Below are 19,582 nucleotides of genomic sequence, written 5' to 3'. Positions count from 1 at the left end.
CTCTTGTCTTGCAGATTGGCTGTGGTCCAGATTGTAGCTATCGGCTGGAATTCCTACTTGTCCTGGAAAGCCAATAAGATGTGATGGATATTTCAGGACCCGCCCTACCTCACACATATAGGACTATCAATGAGACTTTTACACCTGCAAATAGTGTGATACACGGAATCCAGAAAGCTGTGAATCGCACACTAAGTTAGCAGTCAGGAAAAAAATTGTTAACAAACACTATGAAATATTCAAACTTGGGGAAAAAAGAAACTTGAAACTCAAACTTTTGCATAGTGAAAGATTTTTGTGAAATTTTGTCACATCTACACTACTGGTCAAAAGTTTGGACACACCTACTCATTCAAGGGTTTTTCTTTATTTTTACTATTGAAATAAGACATATGGAATCATGTAGTAACCAAAAAAGTGTTTAACAAAAAACAAAAAGTATCAAATCAAAATATATTTGAGATTCTTCAAATAGCCACGCTTTGCCATGATGACAGCTTTGCACACTCTTGGCATTCTCTCAACCAGCTTCATGAGGTAGTCACCTGGAATGGATTTCAATTAACAGGTGTGCCTTCTTAAAAGTTAATTTGTGGAATTTTTTTCCTTAATGCGTTTGAGCTTGTTTTGACAAGGTAGTATTCAGAAAGAAGTATTCAGAAAGTCCATATTATGGCAAGAACAGCTCAAATAAGCAAAGAGAAACGACAGTCCATTATTACTTTAAGACATGAAGGTCAGTCAATACGGAAAATGTCAAGAACTTTGAAAGTATTTTCAAGTGCAGTCACAAAAACCATCAAGCGCTATGATGAAACTGGCTCTCATGAGGACCACAGCAAGAAAGGAAGACCCAGAGTTACCTCTGCTGCAGAAGATAAGTTCATTAGATTTACCAGCCTCAGAAATTGCAGCCCAAATAAATGCTTCACAAAGTTCAAGTAACAGACACATCTCAACATCAACTTTTCAGAGGAGACTGTGTGAATCAGGCCTTCATGGTCGAATTACTGCAAAGAAATCACTACTAAAGGACACCAATAAGAAGAAGAGACTTGCTTGGGGCAAGAAACACGAGCAATGGACATTAGACCAGTGGAAATTTGTCCTTTGGTCTGGAGTCCAAATTTGAGATTTTTGATTCAAACAGCCGTGTCTTTATGAGACGCAGTGTGGGTGAATGGGTGATAGGATGAATTCTGCATGTGTATTTCCCACTGTAAAGCATGGAGGAGATGGTGTGGGGGTGCTTTGCTGGTGACACGGTCTGTGATTTATTTAGAAATCAAGGCACAATTGACCAGCATGGCTACCACAGCATTCTGCAGCGATACACCATCCCATCTGGTTTGCACTTAGTGGGACTATCATTTGTTTATCAACAGCATAATGACCCAACACACCTCCAGGCTGTGTAAGGGCTATTTTTACCAAGAATGAGAGCGATGGAGTGCTGCATCAGATGACCTGGCCTCCACAATCCCCCAACCTCAACCAAATTGAGATGGTTTGCGATGAGTCGGACCGCAGAGTGAAGGAGAAGCAGCCAACAAGTGCTCAGCATATGTGGGAACTCCTTCAAGACTGTTGGAAAAGCATTCCAGGTGAAGCTGGTTGAGAGAATGCCAAGAGTGTGCAAAGCTGTCATCATGGCAAAGGGTGGCTATTTGAAGAATCTCAAATATAAAATTAATTCTGATTTGTTTAACACTTTTTTGGTTACTACATGATTCTATATGTGTTATTTCATAGTTTTGATGTTTTCACTATTATTCTACAGTATAGAAAATAGTAAAATAAAGAAAAACCCTTGTTCTAAAACCTTTGACCGGTAGCGTATATAAAGTTACTATTAATGCTATAAAAAGTTGATAGTCAGGCAGACTGTAGTTGACATATATACTGAACAAAAATATAAACGCAATACGTAAAGTGTTGGTCGCATGTTTCATGAGCTGAAATAAAAGATCCCAGATATTTTCCATATGCACAAAAAGCTTATTTCTCTCAAATGTTTTTGTGCACAGATTTGTTTACATCCCTGTTATTTCTCCTTTGCCGAGATAATCCATTCACCTGACAGGTGTGGCATATCAATAAGATGATTAAACGGCATGATCATTACACAGGTGCACCTTGTGCTAGGGACAATAAAAGGCTACTCTAAAATGTGCAGTTTTGTCACACAACACAATGCTACAGATGTCTCAAGGTTTGAGGGAGCGTGCAATGGCATGCTGACTACAGGGATGTCCACCAGAGCTGTTGCCAGATAATTTAATGTACATTTCTCTACCATAAGCTGCCTCCAACGTTGTTTTACAGAATTTGACAGTACGTCCAACCAGCCTCACAACCACAGACCACGGAGTTATGTGGTCAAGCTGATTTCTGGTGTCAACATTGTGAACGCAGTGCCCCATGGTGGCGGTGGGGTTCTGGTATGGGTATTCATAATCTACGGACAAAGAACACAATTGCATTTTATCGATGGGAATTTGAATGGACAGAGATACTGTGACGAGTTCCTGAGGCCCATTGTTGTCATTCATCCAACCCATCACCTCATGTTTCAGCATGATAATGCACAGCCCCATTTTACAAGGATCTGTACACAATTCCTGGAAGCTGGTAATGTCCCAGTTCTTCCATGGCCTTCTTCCTCACCAGACATGTCACCCATTGAGCATGATTGGGATGCTCTGGATTGGCGTGTATGACGGCGTGTTTCCAGTTCCCACCAATATCCAGGAACTTCGCACAGCCATTAAAGAGGAGGGGTACAACATTCCACAGGCCACAATCAACAGGCTGATATTCAAATCCAATAGGCAAATAAATGGTGGTCACACCAGATACTGACTGGTTTTCTGATGCACGCCCCTACCTTGTTTTTAAAGGTATCTGTGACCAACAGATGCATATCTTTAGTCCCAGTCGTGAAATCCATAGAATAAGGCCTATTGAATTTATTTCAATTGACTGATTGCGTTATATGAACTGTAACTCAGTAAAATCTTCGAAATTGTTGCATGTTGCATTTATATTTTTGTTCAGTGACTTACTCTGCTGTTAAACAGTAGCTTACTTGATTTCTGTTTTCTCATTTTAATTTATGACATTACCAGCAATAATGAACATACAATTTTAAAATGCTGTATTAAGCTTAAATTGTATACACTATACTTTTAAAATGTACAAGGAATTGTAATATTAAAGCCATATCTGCCTGTTCTTTAATATCTAATTATTTCTTTAACTTCTGTTTAAAAGGTGACATGATGAGTGGCTTTGACCCCAACTTTGCACCATTGTTGAATATGCCACACTTCTCCAAGCGAAAGAAAGTGTGTTAGAAAAATAGTTGGGGGACAAACAGACAAATCCATTAGCCTGGCTATTTCTGAAAAGAGGAATCTTTTCTATAACGAACTAAATGTATCTGACAAAAATACATGGGCGTGGCTTTAAATTCGTTTTCAATGCATTAATAGCTCTCGGATTGTATCAGCTAAATATGACCTATTCCTCTATTTTGTGTAGTTTTCATTTAGAATGAACTTGCATCACGGGCATAAACCTTTTCAGTACCATGGACAGTTCTCTCTGCGCCCTCTGCACGTTTCCCCGCTGTGTACTTCTGCTCTGCCTCGCTTAGATGTTAAACCATGCATAAAGGCATCACGACAACGGTTCGTCATTTCTAGACTAGTTTATTCAGAGTCCAGATTCATGGTACATGGAGCAGCTTTACACTTTGACGAATCACTTTGTTATAACTTCCACAATTGGTTGTTTTTAATAAGTAAATGTGTTGTTTTTTTGCGGTGCGTTGTTATTTTAGTTTCACTGGAGGCATACCAACACCGTGTGAAACAATAACTGGTTTTGCCTTGCGGACTTAATTAGGGATAATGTGACAGGTTGAGGTAGGCTAACTTAAGAGTTGTATGGAAAAATAGAATATCAGATCGACAAACTGTTCTGAAAAAAAATATTGTAATGTTTGCACTGTAAGTCTGTAAGTCGCTCAGGATAAGAGCGTCTGCTAAATAACTCAAATGGAAACATTTTAAATGTTTTTGAGCAGATCTTGGCTTGCAGCATAATAAGCTGTCCCTCAAAACACTTGCCTTTACTTCAAACGGAGTCGCCTCATTTACAAGCAGTTTATGCACTTGCACTGACGTCAATGGAACGATGTTGGATGTATATATAACCCTTAAGAAAGAGGCGTTATTCTCCAATCGACATTTAGCGGGACTTTTCGGACCGGGGTCTCAATTGACACTTTTCTAGCCGGTGTGCAACTTTTTCAGCATTAAGCAGACAAAGTACCGGTAAGTGGTTTATTTAGCTTTCTTTTGTTTCACCTTTTTAGTTTGAGGTGCTGAGAGTTCTGGTGCTGAATTGAGAATATCAAGTACACACAGCAATTCGTTGGTCATTTTTGTATCATAAAAACAATGTATGTTTATTTTACTTATTTACAAAGCTGAAGAAGCATGTGCATGCTTGTTTCAGTAACTCAACGATGTATGTATGTATCCATTGTGTGACAATTAACCACGCCTATAAATAGCCTACTCACATGCATATGTTTATAATGTAAAGAGAAACATATTATTTTGTTACGTTTGTTGTTTATTGCTTTTTATGTTATTAAGTTTGCCTTTAGGCAAATTTTTGTAAATTGGTGATAGACTATTTGTTTTTGCTTTGAACACAATTGTTAAATACGTGCAATTTAAAGTTTGAGTCTACTTTGAGTTCCAGTGCTTTTTGCTAATATTTGTACACCTCTCTCCGTAACAGGGCACCGTTTTGTCCGTCTGTCCAGCACTATGAAGCCTGTTCCCTTGATCCTGCTCCTTGCCACTGTTCTCCTCAGCTCTCACATCCCCCCCAGTGTCTGTCGACCACGGGACCTGGCAATGTTCGACGGCCACGGCTACAAGAGTCAGCTGGAGGAGGTGTTGCTGAAGGCTGGTGATAACGCAGTTTCCTACCTTATAGGAGAAAAGATACTGAGGTATTTGCAAAGAAATCCCCGGTTGCAGGCAGGTCTCCCGCCACAATTTCCCTTTGAGGTGACGCCCCTGGGCACGAGGGGTCTTGGTCACCTGGCGCGCAGTTTGCCGCCCTTGGAGGAGCAGCGCGCGCTTGAGGAGGGCAACAGCCTGGAAGACTTCGTGGAGCTGACCAAGAGAAACGATGACCCCCCAATTTCAATCGACCTCACTTTCCACCTTCTGAGAAATATGATCGAAATGGCGAGGATCGAGAGCCAGAAGGAGCAAGCGGAGTTAAACCGCAAGTATCTGGATGAAGTTGGAAAGTGATACAGCAAGTGTCGTCAACAAGGGAGAAAACATCAAGATAAAACATCTCACAGAAAACAACAAAGCCCCTGGCACTCTCAGACCCACGAAATAGTTTAGATTTTATTTAACCGTTGGTTTCTCTGTCATTCTTCATCATAAGATGCATAAAAATGACTTCCCCACTTGTCCAGAAAGCCTTTCAAAATCAACGGGCAATAAATTATTGACTGCCAAGACCCCATCTACAATGGAATCATAGTGAGGCGCCTTGACAACTATTCCCTAACATATGGCATAGTGTGAATACTCCGGATCTCACACCTCTATAGTGTATTCTCACCTTTGGATGTCCGGAGCATTGTAGTTGGCCTACAACAATAATATTGCCAGACACAAATTGAGTTACAAGTTGCCCTCATGTGGAATAAGTGCAACATGTTTTGTTAGTCGTAGTCTAAATGGTTGGTACTAGGTAAATAACAAAGGCAGGTAGGCTAGTCATTTTTTCCAGCATTACATGCTATAGGCCTTTTATAACACATTGGAGGAAAATAATGCTGTGCAAATTGATATTGGCTACCCATATGTGATCTTTCAATGGTTAGTTGTGTGACTCATATTGTTGCTTACTTTAAGGGACAAGGCTCAGTCAATATAGATACATACATTGTGTCCTTTTCCTGAGATGTATTTTTGTTCAACAACTGAAAAAGATTGAACTAGGGCCTTATCACCGGCATAGATTAAAACAAATCAGGTAAAGCACTCATGTAATATTGTCATTTCATTACTGTATTTGCTGTATGCCAATTGTTTAATTTATAGTGATTATCCATTTGCCCTTGGTTTGTTAGCTCACTTGGCAGGCAGCCATCTAGCCAGCAGAAGAAGCCTTTTCACATTGTTTCAGGTATGGGGTCTGGCATTGCCTGTAGGTTTCTGTGATACAACTAATCTCCAATCTAATCTGAGACAAAGTGAACATATCCTACACTTAACGCCACTCCCACTTTCCTTATTATCTTTCCATCCAAGCAAGTACACTATCCTCTGTACTGTACCTAGCATGCTTACCTTAAACTAAGAAAAACATTTAATGGTTCATTTTATGTTGACTGTTTTGTCAAAGCCCCAATCATGGACATATCATATGATCACATGGTTTAGCAGTAAAGAAAAGCTTTTTTGCCATTTATATTTTTTAATTTAAAAAAGTTCTGAAAAAATGTCCATTGAGTTTGTCATAGTCTCGTACAGTAGTGAATGTAATAAAGGAAACTATTCTGCTGACTTGTCTACCAAAATAGTTTATTCCTACATCTGTAAACAGATGCTGCTGAATATCCTATTGCCTATTGAAATATAAATAAACTCCTTGCATATTTACTTAAACTCTGGCTATACACTCATTGCAAAACCCCTATGGCCAAATATCTAACCTCCATGGCCAAACATTCATTGCAGTTATCGCCTTTAACTCTCATTAAATGTAACTTTACAGCAGTTGCACGTCTTCTTTTTAAAAGCATAACATGTGGAAGCCTAGATAATGGTGTAATGGTTGGTGAGAGTCTCTGCGAATTTGTGAGAACTCATCAAAATGCCCCCCAGCCTGGTGTTTCTGACTCAGACTGTCAGTATGGTGGTGGATCTGCTGCCTTGTTCCTCACTGTGTTAACACCATAGAGATGTATTCAATGATTCATTCTGTGGTTAACACCATCTCAAATCCCACTGGAGATCAAAGCAGCAGCTGTAGCTCAAGGTCAGGGTTGGTAACACAAACATTTGCTTAAAAAGAGAGAGGGGATATCATAATGAGATTTTCTTTGTATACAATTTTGTAAGCTGAAGCTAAAATGTGCATATGCTATACAGTCAGATCCTTTAGTTTTGTCTTACACTTTCATGAGTAGTCTTTCAGCTGCTTCGGGTCTCTACAATATTAGTCATACTTGTGGAACTCGTCAAAGTTAAGGTTGTTGTAAGATGAAGAGGAAGTCAAAATGTCCTGTTTCACACATGTCCAAGTGTGTAACCTGTACAAGTGTGTGGTGTGTGAATTAGATCTTTTTGTTGTTGCATATCCCACTCTCCCTGAGAACCTGAGAGAATGGGGTCACGGCCAGAGATCAGCCATTATTGATGGCGACCCTGGAGCAATTAGGGTTGTGTCTTGCTCAATGGCAGATAGACAGATTTCACCTAGTCGGCTCGAGCATTCGAACATGCGACCTTTCGGTTAAAGCACTAGTAGGAGTGTGAGGTGAGATAAAAACATGACACAACAATGTATTCTTCCTACTTTACAACATGCTCAATTCAAACCAACAGTGGTATACATTTAATTTGATTATTCTTAGTTTATCATATTTACACACAATACACAGGTTTTTGTATATACAGTATATCTGGTGGGTGGCAAGGGAGGCCTTCAACTGTGTGATGTTTGAGCTTTATGCTCTGTTCCGAAATGTTACATTTGCCTGTGTAGTCTTCAGCTATGTCTGTTACAGATCTCGGAGGCCAAAAATCATAATATAAGCAAGACAATGGTTTCCCCTTAGATTCCATGAGAAACCCCACTTGACACCCGCTATTGGTTTTTAAATCTATCCACGATTGTGCACCCCAACACGTCAAACATGCTTTTAAATTATGTACCCAGTAGGTCCCTCAGGTCCTCTGGCACTGGCCTTTCAACTATACCAAAGTCTAGGACCAATAGGCATGGAGAGACAGCCTTTAGTTATTATGCCCCCAGCCTCTGGAATAGCCCGTCAGAAAACCTGAGGGGGGCCGAAACTGTGGGCATATTTAAAAGAGATCTTAAAACATATGTTTAGCTTTGCATTTCCTTAGGGTGCTTTCTAGTTGTTCAGTTTGTCATTCTTTAGTTTTTTATATTATGTTTGTTGTGTAGTAAATATTTCAGCTTGTATTTTCATTGGTTTTTTATTCGTTTTTTCCTGTAAAGCATATTGCGTTGTATTCCATGTCTGAAATGTGCTGTATAAATAAAGCTTGATTTGATTTGATTAATGTACATGTCAAGGATCATGGAATTGGCCATTCTGTTCTGTCTTATCCTACTTGTAGTGTGAAGAGTTAATGTTGGAACAGCTTGTTGCCAGAAAACGGCATGCGTCAACCTCTGATACATGTCTGACGGCCTCCAGTGATCTGTCTCCATTCATAGTCAGAAACTCTCACTGTGGTTTTCTCTCTCTCGCTCTCTCTCTCTCTCTCTCTCTCTCTCTCTCTCTCTCTCTCTCTCTCTCTCTCTCTCTCTCTCTCTCTCTCTCTCACACACACACACACACACACACACACACACACACACACACACACACACACACACACACACACACACACACACACACACACACACACACACACACACACACACACACACACACACACACACACACACACACACACAAAATCTTTATCATCCCACCAGAATTCTTTCTCTTCCTTCAATCAATGAGGGGTCGACAGCCCCAGTGACAAGGTCAGCTCCTGTGAGGACTCAGTGTCAGGTCCATACATCTACAACAACCCAAAAACACCCAGCACACGCAAGGTGGGGCAGTAGTTATTTATAACTATGTATTATAAGTAATGACACAGGTTACAGAAATATGGCTCAGATGTGTGTGTGTCGTTGGAAATGCAGGAGAGGTCTATTCTTCACTACCTGTCAAGCTGAGGTCCCAAGGCACCAGGAGGCAGAGCTTTTGGCCTCTTTAACAGAGCTGAATGCCCAGTGTGAGGGCCATGATCTGCAGTACCAGTCAAAAGTTTGGACACACCTACTCATTCAAGGGTTTTTCTTTATTTTTACTATTTTCTACATTGTATGATAGTAGTGAAGTCATCAAAGCTATGAAATAACACAAATGGAATCATGTAGTAACCAAAAAAGTGTTATATATTTTATATTTGAGATTCTTCAAAGTAGCCACCCTTTGCCTTGATGACAGCTTTGCACACTCTTGGCATTCTCTCAACCAGCTTCACCTGGAATGCTTTTCCAACAGTCTTGAAGGAGCTCCCACATATGCTGAGCACTTGTTGGCTGCTTTTCCTTCACTCTATGGTCCAACTCATCCCAAACCATCTCGAATGGGTTGAGGTTGGGAGTTTGTGGAGGCCAGGTCATCTGATGCAGCACTCCATCACGTATAATTGCAGAATTATATAGTAGCCATGCTGGTTAAGTGTGCCTTGAATTCTAAATATATCACTGATATATTGTGTCACCAGCAAAGCACCCCCACAACATCCCACCTCCTCCATGCTTCACGGTGGGAACCACACACGCGGAGATCATCCATTCACCTACTCTGCGTCTCACAAAGACACAGCATTTGGAACCAAAAATCTCAAATTTGGACTCATCAGACCAAAGGACAGATTTCCACCGTCTAATGTCCATTACTCGTGTTTCTTGGCACCCAAGCAAGTCTCTTCTTATTATTGGTGTCATTTAGTAGTGGTTTCTTTGCAGTAATTTGACCATGAAGGCCTGATTCACACAGTCTCTTTTGAAAAGTTGATGTTGAGATGTGTCTGTTAATTGAACTCTGTGAAGCATTTATTTGGGCTGCAATTTCTGAGACTGGTAACTCTAATGAACGTATCTTCTGCAGCAGAGGTAAGTCTGAGTCTTCCTTTCTCGTGGCGGTCCTCGTGAGAGCCAGTTTCATCATAGCACTTGATGGTTTTTGCGACTGCACTTAAAGAAACTTTCAAAGTTCTTGAAATGTTCCGTATTGACTGACCTTCATGTCTTAAAGTAATGATGGATTGTCGTTTCTCTTTGCTTATTTGAGCTGTTCTTGCCATAATATGGACTTGGTTTTTTACCAAATAGGGCTATCTTCTGTATACCACCCCTACCTTGTTACAACTGATTGGCTCAAACACATTAAGGAAAGAAATTCCACAAATTAAATTTTATCAAGGCACACCTGTTAATTGAAAAGCATTCCAGGTGACTACCTCATGAAACTGTTTGAGAGAATGCCGAGAGTGCAAAGCTATCATCAAGGCAAAGGGTGGCTACTTTGAAGAATCTCAAATATAAAACATACTTTGATTTGTTTAACACTTTTTTGTGTATTTCATAGTTTTGATGTCTTCTCTATTGTTCTACAATGTAGAAAATAGTAAAAATAAATAAATAAAAACTCTGGAATGAGTACGTGTATCCAAACTTTTGACTAGTACTGTATATTAAGCCAAAATCACAAGAATTGTCATAGTCAGTACAACAAGGTAAATCCCAATCAACAGGCTACATCAAACTCTTCACTAGGGAGTTTCTGGATGAACCCATAATCATGTATAAACGACAGGCCAGTAAATAACCCCCTCATCTCTCCCTGGACTATCTGCCATTCATGAAATGTGTGCTTCCAGTTCATTAATCTCTGGAATGTTACAGTGACGCTGTGAGGCTGTGAGGCTGAAGGGTTCCCTGGTTTTAAGCAGGATCGTTATACCTTTGGAGGTAGCTAGGGGAATATGGAATTGATTGATCACAGAGGAAAAATAATGCATTGTCTTTACATTGGAAATGAGTCTGCTGTGAGGTAAACAAGACAAGTGATCCATATTCTGGACATGAAACACTTGATTTCAGCCTTTATGGCAATATTTAAGACTAATGTCTTAAGAAATTATATATAAAAGCCTTTGGGTTTGTAGCCTAAACGTTGTAAATGTGGGTACAGGAATAAAGCAGAGGAGCAGCATACTATATGCTGGTTTGTCTTTTGATATTAACCTGAGGGATCCTTTTCAACTACTGGTATCTCCCATAGTCTACGTCCGCCGTTGCCAGTGATGTCAGGTCCTGGCCCCCTCATCCAGATCCTAACCGTCCTCTCCGTCTTCTCCGTGGGAACCTGCGACCACATACAGCGCACCACATTAATAAGACAGACCAACAAAAACAAGGGAAATGTTCTTGAACGTGTGATTTCAGGGTAATGTTTGGAGCTGACATCACTTCCCTGAGGCTAGAGTCAAATATAGAGAAACCTTAATGGCCAAACTCTCCATATATGGTTGTATTGTACAGCTACCTGAGGCCCTACCTGTGTTGAAGTCAATGGTCCTTAGCATGTCTGCCACATCCTCTGTGTTGGTAACAAAATGGGCCATGCTCTCATAACCCGGCTCTGGACGCTCCATGTTGGACGCCTTGGCAGTGGCAGAGATCCTGACAAGGACACAGTGGGGAGGTCACAGCTCAGAGACAAACAAAAAGGAGATGACGGACAGCGATGGATGGCAGCGTCCCCTGTCCCCCTGTGGCTGGTAGTGACGCAGGCTGGGTGGGTCTGCTCGATAACTCTACAAGTGGAGAGCTTCATTATAATGCATTAGCTATCAGCAGCCAGCAATCACGCATTACTGCCAACCACACACATCTCCCATGCAGTTACTTTCAGTTTACAGTCATTGCAATTGGTGTGTTAGTTTATTTTAGTGCTTGTGTTAGTGAATGTAATGTAATTTGTGACTTTCCAGCTAAACACCCCATAAGAAGCAGAATGGAACACTAAACAGATGAAAAGAAGAATTTTACTTTCTGTTTAAATATATCCTTGATGCTCTGTGGAGAAAATAAATGATCAATAGGCTATTGCGTTTAGTTTCAATTCCTGCACTTCAATTTCTGAGGTAAATTAGTGCTATATATACTCTAGAATAAGTTTTTTGAGTTTTATATAATTTTTATTCATTTACAATTCATTTAATTTCTATAGCCTCCTCTTCTCTCGATCTTCTGAATCACTCGCTCAGTTTGAGTCATTCATAAAACGTGCACCTGCCACCATCCTGCCACTCACGCTAGCGCTAACAGTTAGGGCCCTATTCAATCCGCATCGCGGAAGTTCAGATTTACAGCGTAATTTAAATTTAAAGGCAACGTTTCCGCTATAGCGGAGACTGCATTCACAGTAAACGCTGCAAATGTCGGCTCAATCGGAAATTACTTTTACATTTCTATCGTGGAATCTGTATCACTCAGGTTTACAGAGTGAATAGAGCCCTAAACTGGTTGACAAAACAAAGTGCTTGCAAGCGTGGACGTGAAGGAGTTGAATAAAGAGACACTTAAATTGCGAGCCTTCACTCAAACTGTAGCTTTTTATTAAGCAAGGGACCTGAGTGGAGGAAAGGAGTGTCGGATGAATGGCATAAATGGCACCATCTATCTCTCGCCTGGCTGGGGTTTAAACTACCTGTGGTCTGCAGCAGGGGCACGTCATCCCACCTGGCTCTATTACAAGGACAATATTTATGGCCAGTAGGCCAGCGGTCAAAGGATGAGGCAGGTGTCCCCCGCAGGGGAGCTGTGTGTGTGTAGACCTATGTGTAGGTTTGTCACTAGTTGAGCAATGGCTGGCCCCTGGGGCTGGAACTCAGAGAATGCTTCTGGTGTATTGATGGAGAGAGGTGTCAATCACCTCCACAGGGTTACAGTGTGAGTGATCAGAGAATCACAGGACCAGAGTTTCTAGGGGTGCTTTTAAAAGCAGCGTCCCCGCCGATGAGGCTCCCCTGCTGGGCTTTCTGCTCATCACTCCTCCCCTGCTCAATACGGTGAAGCACTGCATGACACCCCATTGATCATCGATAGTGAAGGTTTCTCTAAACCTGATTTAAAGGATGAAAGGATCCTTTACTGCGTCTTTGGGCATATCAATGAGCCTGGTCCCAGCATGAACAGGATGTGAAGTAGACTGTTATTGGTTCAGGTCAGGGGTGAGAGCAGGGGACTACAGTCTCTATGGTGTCTGTGACTCATCATCACTGTTATTACTTTATGCCTTATCATGTCTCATGTGGATTGGGGCCAGCTCATAACTGACCCAGAGCCATTGATCAAACAACTGATCATATTACAGTTGTTAAGGGCCCACTGACTCATATGCTAGCTGTAGGGATACTGATCATAAGACAGTGAAACACCTGCAGGAACTCTGATCCTAGTGCAGTTTCCGAGGGGCTGAAACAGGCACGTTTTCTGCTCAAGAAGTTACATGTTAACATATACCGGTAATTGTGCTGGAATGACCATCATTCCATTCCATTCAACGACATACTGGTACACACCCCAGGTCCAGTTACTGAGGCCAGACCGTGCACCCAGGTCCAGGGCTAGTGTTCCATCCATAGTGCCTACCTGTAGGAACACAGCCATCTGTGGTTCCTCCATGGACTGGATGGCTGTCCCCACAAGCTTGCCCGCACCCTCCAGGTGGTCTCCGTGGCGACGCATGACGGAGCGGATGAGGTCCAGCTTGTCATCCTGCTGGCGGCTGATCCTCCCCACCAGCTCCTCCTTCCTCTCCTTAGGGATGGCATACAGCCTGTCAAACTTATCACACAGACTCTGCTTCTGATGATGCCCGTTCTCCTGCACACAGGCACCCATTGAACACTTTATAATAATGACTTTTCATGAATAAGCCTTTAGAAATGCTTAATATAAACGCAACGTGCGACAATTTCTACGATTTTACTGAGTTACAGTTCACATAAGGAAATCAGTCAATTGAAATGAATTCATTAGGCCCTAATCTATGGATTTCACATGACTGGGAATACAGATATGCATCTGTTGGTCACAGATACCTTTAAAAAAGGTAGGGGCGTGGATCAAGAAAACAGTAAGTATCTGGTGTAACCACCATTTGCCTCATGCAACGCGAATCATCTCCTTCACATGGAGTTGATCAGGCTGTTGATTGTGGCCTGTGGAATGTTGTCCCACACCTCTTCAATGGCTGTGCAAAGATATTTCTTATAAAAATAAAAATACATTTAAATTTGAGCCTTTATTTAACGAGGCAAGTCTGGATATTGGCGGGAACTGGAGCACGCTGTTATACAAGTCGATCCAGAGCATCCCAAACATTCTCAATGGGTGACATGCAGGCCATGGAAGAACTAAGACATTTTCAGCTTTGTTTCAGAACATTTCTCTGGTGGACATTCCTGCAGTCAGCATGCCAATTGCACACTCCCACAAAACTTGAGACATCTGTGGCATTGTGTTGTGTGACAAAACTGCACATTTTAGAGTGGCCTTTTATTGTCCCTAGCACAAGGTGTACCTGTGTAATGATCATGCCGTTTAATCAGCTTCATGATATGCCACACCTGTCAGGTGAATGGATTATTTTAGCGAAGGAGAAATGCTCACTAACAGGGATGTAAGCAAATTTGTGCACAACATTTGAGAGAAATAAGCTTTTTGTGCGTATGGAAAATGTCTGTGATCTTTTATTTCAGCTCATGAAACATGGGACCAACACTTTACATGTTGCGTTTATATTTTTGTTCAGTGTAGAAATAGTTAATAAATAATGTATTACTACTTATTCATGCTAGTTATTACAATATAACAGGTTCTTCACAGTGATGTGAGTAATGTGTGTTGTGACCCCACAGTGAGTGATTGTGACTTTGAGGTGAGAAGTGTGAGTGGTTGTAGTGGGTGACATTCTCACCTGGATGGTCCTGCATATCTCCTCCATCTTAGAGAGGAAGGCCTGGATACGGTTGTTACTACAGGATAAGAAGGCTTTTGTTCCAACCCTGCACTAACACATTAGGTCAGGGTTTCCCAACCCTCTCCTCGGGCCCCCCCAGACGTTTCACATTTTAGTTTTAACCCTAAACTGGCACACTGGATTCAATTAGTCAAAGGCTTGATGATTAGTTGACTAATTGAATCCAGTGTGCCAGTTTAGGGTTAAAACTAAAATGTGAAACGTCTGGGGGTGGCCCGAGGAGAGGGTTGAGAAACCCTGACCTAATGTGGTAGTTCACACAATTGTGATGATAGAGTGAAAAAGTGTTGTTTTTTAACAATGCATAAAACATCAGGTGAAGCTGGAGTTGATCCTAAACGTTTCTCATCTGCATCTGTAATGTTGAGTGATTTACAGAGTGAGTAAGCAACGTAGTGCAAAGAAAAATGGCACCAAAGCCATCTGCTCAATAACATGTCTGTCGCTATGGTCCATTCGTACTGTTTTAGCTTATGTAAGTAGATATAGTACATATGTAAACCCTATGTATCGTGTTTGTGTGGGTGGCGTTCCCCTTTAGTTTTACTTAATAGCCATTAATGGACATTGTCCATCCTTAACAAGTGACCTTCAGTTAAGTCCCACCATGCTGGTATGGTGGGACTCTCACTTTGATATTAGTCACTGTTCACCTGGATGCTGGAGAGGAGAGCTAGTTAGCGGGCAGCCAGCAGCGACGGAGGAGCTGAGCCTGTGACTTGAGCTCAGAGGAGAATGACTCAAGTCCCACTGCTGTGGATGAGAGAGAGAGAGAGAGAGAGAGAGAGAGAGAGAGAGAGAGAGAGAGAGAGAGAGAGAGAGAGAGAGAGAGAGAGAGAGAGAGAGAGAGAGAGAGAGAGAGAGAGAGAGAGAGAGAGAGAGAGAGAGAGAGAGAGAGAGAGAGAGAGAGAGAGAGAGAGAGCCAGGGAGAACTATGGGAGCTAATGGTCAGGCATGTCCCTCTCTGCTTGGGCCCACAGTACACAGCATGGCCAGAGGGGGAGGAGATTTAAGAGAGAGGGGAGTGAGATGACAAGTTCATAGTGAATGAGTTAGAGGGAGTAGAAATTAGAAGTAAGGACTAATGGCAGCAGGCCAGAGCACCGCTGTGTGTGTGTGTGTGTGTGTGTGTGTGTGTGTGTGTGTGTGTGTGTGTGTGTGTGTGTGTGTGTGTGTGTGTGTGTGTGTGTGTGTGTGTGTGTGTGTGTGTGTGTGTGTGTGTGTGTGTGTGTGTGTGTGTGTGTGTGTGTGTGTGTGTGTGTGTGTGTGTGTGTGTGAGTGAGTGGGTCCACATGAAGGACAGACAGACACGAATGCTGCACAAGACTCAGAGGTGTGATATACAACAGTAGCTGTTGTCGTGCCACCAGGCTGTGTGAGTGTGTGTGTGTGCGTGCGTGTAAGGTGAGATGAAACCCGGCCCTCACAGTGTGAGAACCCCCGCAGGGCAGCTCCAACTCAATACATCTGTCTGCTGTCACTTCACTCAGTACTCAAAGAAAAACCACACACACACACACACAGGCAGATCACATACACACACTGGCTCTACACTTTAAATAACATTCAAATCTCTCTCTGGGGGACATGATGAATAGAGAGTGACAAAGTAAGTAAGCTGTTATATTGGATAATTACTTTTCATTGCAAGGGTAAGGACGATCTAACAGACAGGCGGGCAGACAGACTACCAGACAGGAAGACAGACAGCCTATAGAGATATTGAGTGAGATCACAACCTGATTCAGGGTGCTTCCTTACCTTCTGTCTCTTGTAGACATTCTGCAAGGGGGCCACCTCACAGTCATTGTGCTGGCCAAACACTGCACATAGAGCAGGTGGGCGTCTCACAGCTCAGCAGTAGATGTTGATTTTCTCCTCATCATGCTCCTCACACATCAGCTGCTCCACCTTGGTGGGGTTCAGGGGCCTGCAGGGACACAGAAGTAAAGGAACGACCTCTTATAGAGACACTCAATCTCACACACACACACACACACACACACACACACACACACACACACACACACACACACACACACACACACACACACACACACACACACACACACACACACACACACACACACACACACACACACACACACACACACACACACACACACACACACACACACACACACACACACACACACACACACACACACACACACACACACACACCCACAACTGCCTCTGTCTTATGAGACTCGTCACTTCTGTCCTTGACAGAGGAAATACCCTTATGGGAACAACACTTACAAGGAGTTAGGGGATTTCACCAACAGTTTACCTCATATGTAATTTACAGCTATTGACCACCATTCTCCAGGGGAGAAGTCCACTCTCCCCACGCTTTGTTTCACAGTCACTGGAACAGCTGATGATACACTAGCTTTGGTAATGTTTCATTTCTCTCCCTTGCTCTGCTGGGTTAAGGTGTTATAACATCAAATAACTGCAAGCCAATTTACAAAGTCGATAAAAGTTATTGTGGAATATAATTTGGAGTGTAACTAGATAGATTGTTCATATAGCTCAAATCTGTGTTACAGACCAAAAGTACTTTCCTTGATGTAATTATATTATCTTTTATATTTATCGTGTCAAGTGACAAGGTATGAAAAAGCTGTGATAATGTACAGCGTTCTAAATTAAACAAAATATTGGAAAAGACTGCCACCCAGTGGCCATGTATACAAAGTGAGAATGTGTCCTCAGAGATGGTGTGAACAAAAATATGCCACGTACTACACATTCAGCGATGGATATAAATGATATAAGAAACAACATAGTTTGTTCACAGCCAAAAGGACCAACGGCTTTTAAATATGGCCGTAATGCGCATTTACAACACCCAGTAGTAACAGATTACAGTACTGCTCTCTACTGGTAAACAGACATTACTGCCCGATGGTTTACTATTTTGAACAGCTCCATACACTTCCTCCAGATTCTTTACCTCACCCCCAGCCATTGAGGTTACTTCTATAGGATCACCTAATCACCTGGAAATGTTAGGCTATAGTATGTTTTACGGCATTGAAGTAACTTCGTGGTATATACATTTTTGATTCTTTCTTTTTTTATATGTAACTTAACGACTTTTTTATGTGTTTGAAGGCACAATCAGTTGCAAATGTGTCTTGAAATACGGGGGGTTGAGGGGGTGGGGGGCTAAAAAGGGGAAACTTTCCTGAATGTTTTGTCTTCTATTTTCTGTTAATTAAAAAAATATATATATAAAACAGACATTACTGCAATAGTAGGTGCAGATTCTCACTCCCTCTTGCGAACCACATCAGTGGCTAAATTGAGCCTTGGGTCAAAGAGAAAGCCAGACTGAGCCAAGATCCAGCACCTTGCGGGTCCAAAGAGTGGTAGGATTAAGACAGAAAGGAGGATATAAGTGCTAACCCTAACCCTAATCCTAGAATGGTAATACAATGCACCTACAGTAATTGCAACACTTCCCAAATATAAAATCTATGGTACTTAACCCCCAGATACAGATACACAAGCCTGTAGCTGTGTCAATGCCACAAGAGGACACATGGTTCTCATGTTTACCACTCCATCGAGGCAGGGATAAAGTGTGCTTGTTATAACACCAACATTGAGGACACTGCCAGGGACTGAGCTTTCCATATTCCTGGTATGTTGACATGACGCAGCTTAAGAACACACACAGAAGCTCTAGTGACACCATTAGAATAAAAACAGATGCCTAGGTCTGTTGCATGAACGGTGAATATTTTGGAAGCAATATTTCATGGCTGAGTTCACGTTACACACCCCTTGTGCTCATGGCTACTGTTGACATGGCTACTGTTGACATGGCTACTGTTGACATGGCTACTGTTGACATGCCAAGTCAACAGAGGTCAGCAGAAGTGTGAAGGCACGTTGTATGGATGATGTTGACATTTGGTGAGAATTCTGGTTCAGGTGGATGCTTGCAGAAGGCAGTCACGTACCCCTCGCTCGCTCGCTCGCTCACACACCATGACGGTCCAACACCACTTCGTGACGACACGACAGGCAGCGGAACCACCATCTTGGTCCACGCGTCTTGGTCTGTGACGAGTAGACCACTTTTCACCAGAGGAGGCTGGTGGGAGGAGCTATAGGAGGACGTGCTCATTGTAATGGCTGGAATGGAATCAATGGAACTGAGTCAAATATGTGGTTTCCATATGTTTGTTGTGATATCGTTCCATTTATTCCATTCCAGCCATTACAATGAGCCTGTCCTCCTATAGCTCCTCCCACCAGCCTCCTCTGCTTTTCATTAATGGCCTCGGCCTGAGAGGCAGACCTTGTTGCATCCTGTCCCCCAGGACTGAGGCAGCTGTTGGAATCTCTCATATCTGAATGACTCCTTCAGTTCGAACAGTCAACTGAAGGGTTCAACAGGACCAAAGACATACACTGAGTGTAAAAGAAAGTTAGGTGCACCTTCCTAATATTGAGTTGCACCCCTTTTGCCCTCAGAGGAGCCTCAATTCATCGGGGCATGGACTCTACAAGGTGTCGAAAGCGTTCCATAGGGCTGCTGACCCATGTTGACTCCATTGCTTCCCACAGTTGTATCAAGTTGGCTGGATGTCCTTTGGGTGGTGGACTATTCTTGATACACACAGGAAACTGTTGAGCGTG

At 42.2% G+C, this 19,582-nt stretch overlaps 2 protein-coding genes and 1 pseudogene across 3 annotated transcripts in view; 2 read left to right on the top strand and 1 right to left on the bottom strand.

Moving 5' to 3' along the window:
* The window catches only part of LOC139582934 (mitochondrial inner membrane protein Mpv17), a 32,862-nt gene extending 30,880 nt beyond the window's left edge, over positions 1–1,982 (top strand). The window contains exon 8 of one of the 2 annotated variants that reach the window (XM_071413421.1): positions 15–1,982. In XM_071413421.1, the coding sequence (XP_071269522.1) occupies positions 15–84 (70 nt within the window). In that variant the 3' untranslated portion in view covers positions 85–1,982. The remainder of the gene's footprint in view (positions 1–14) is intronic. The other variant, XM_071413420.1, reaches the window with a different exon arrangement.
* A 2,251-nt stretch (positions 1,983–4,233) lies between these two features.
* LOC139582935 (UI) lies at positions 4,234–6,824 on the top strand. The gene is made up of 2 exons (XM_071413423.1): positions 4,234–4,340; positions 4,816–6,824. Exon 2 carries the CDS (start codon positions 4,845–4,847, stop codon positions 5,340–5,342), a length of 498 nt encoding a protein of 165 aa, XP_071269524.1. The 5' UTR covers positions 4,234–4,340; positions 4,816–4,844; the 3' UTR covers positions 5,343–6,824.
* A 4,312-nt stretch (positions 6,825–11,136) lies between these two features.
* Positions 11,137–19,291, bottom strand: LOC139582284 (tripartite motif-containing protein 54-like; annotated as a pseudogene).
* Positions 19,292–19,582: the final 291 nt, after the last annotated feature.

The sequence above is a fragment of the Salvelinus alpinus genome, chromosome 8 (genome assembly GCF_045679555.1).
Source record: "Salvelinus alpinus chromosome 8, SLU_Salpinus.1, whole genome shotgun sequence".
NCBI lineage: Eukaryota > Metazoa > Chordata > Actinopteri > Salmoniformes > Salmonidae > Salvelinus > Salvelinus alpinus.
The sequence above is the reverse complement of the archived record's forward strand: the minus strand, read 5'-3'. Positions and strand labels throughout refer to the sequence as shown.

Excerpts from the sequence above, each read along its gene's own strand:
- LOC139582935 (XM_071413423.1), top strand. The coding sequence starts at position 4,845 with ATGAAGCCTGTTCCCTTGATCCTGCTCCTTGCCACTGTTCTCCTCAGC.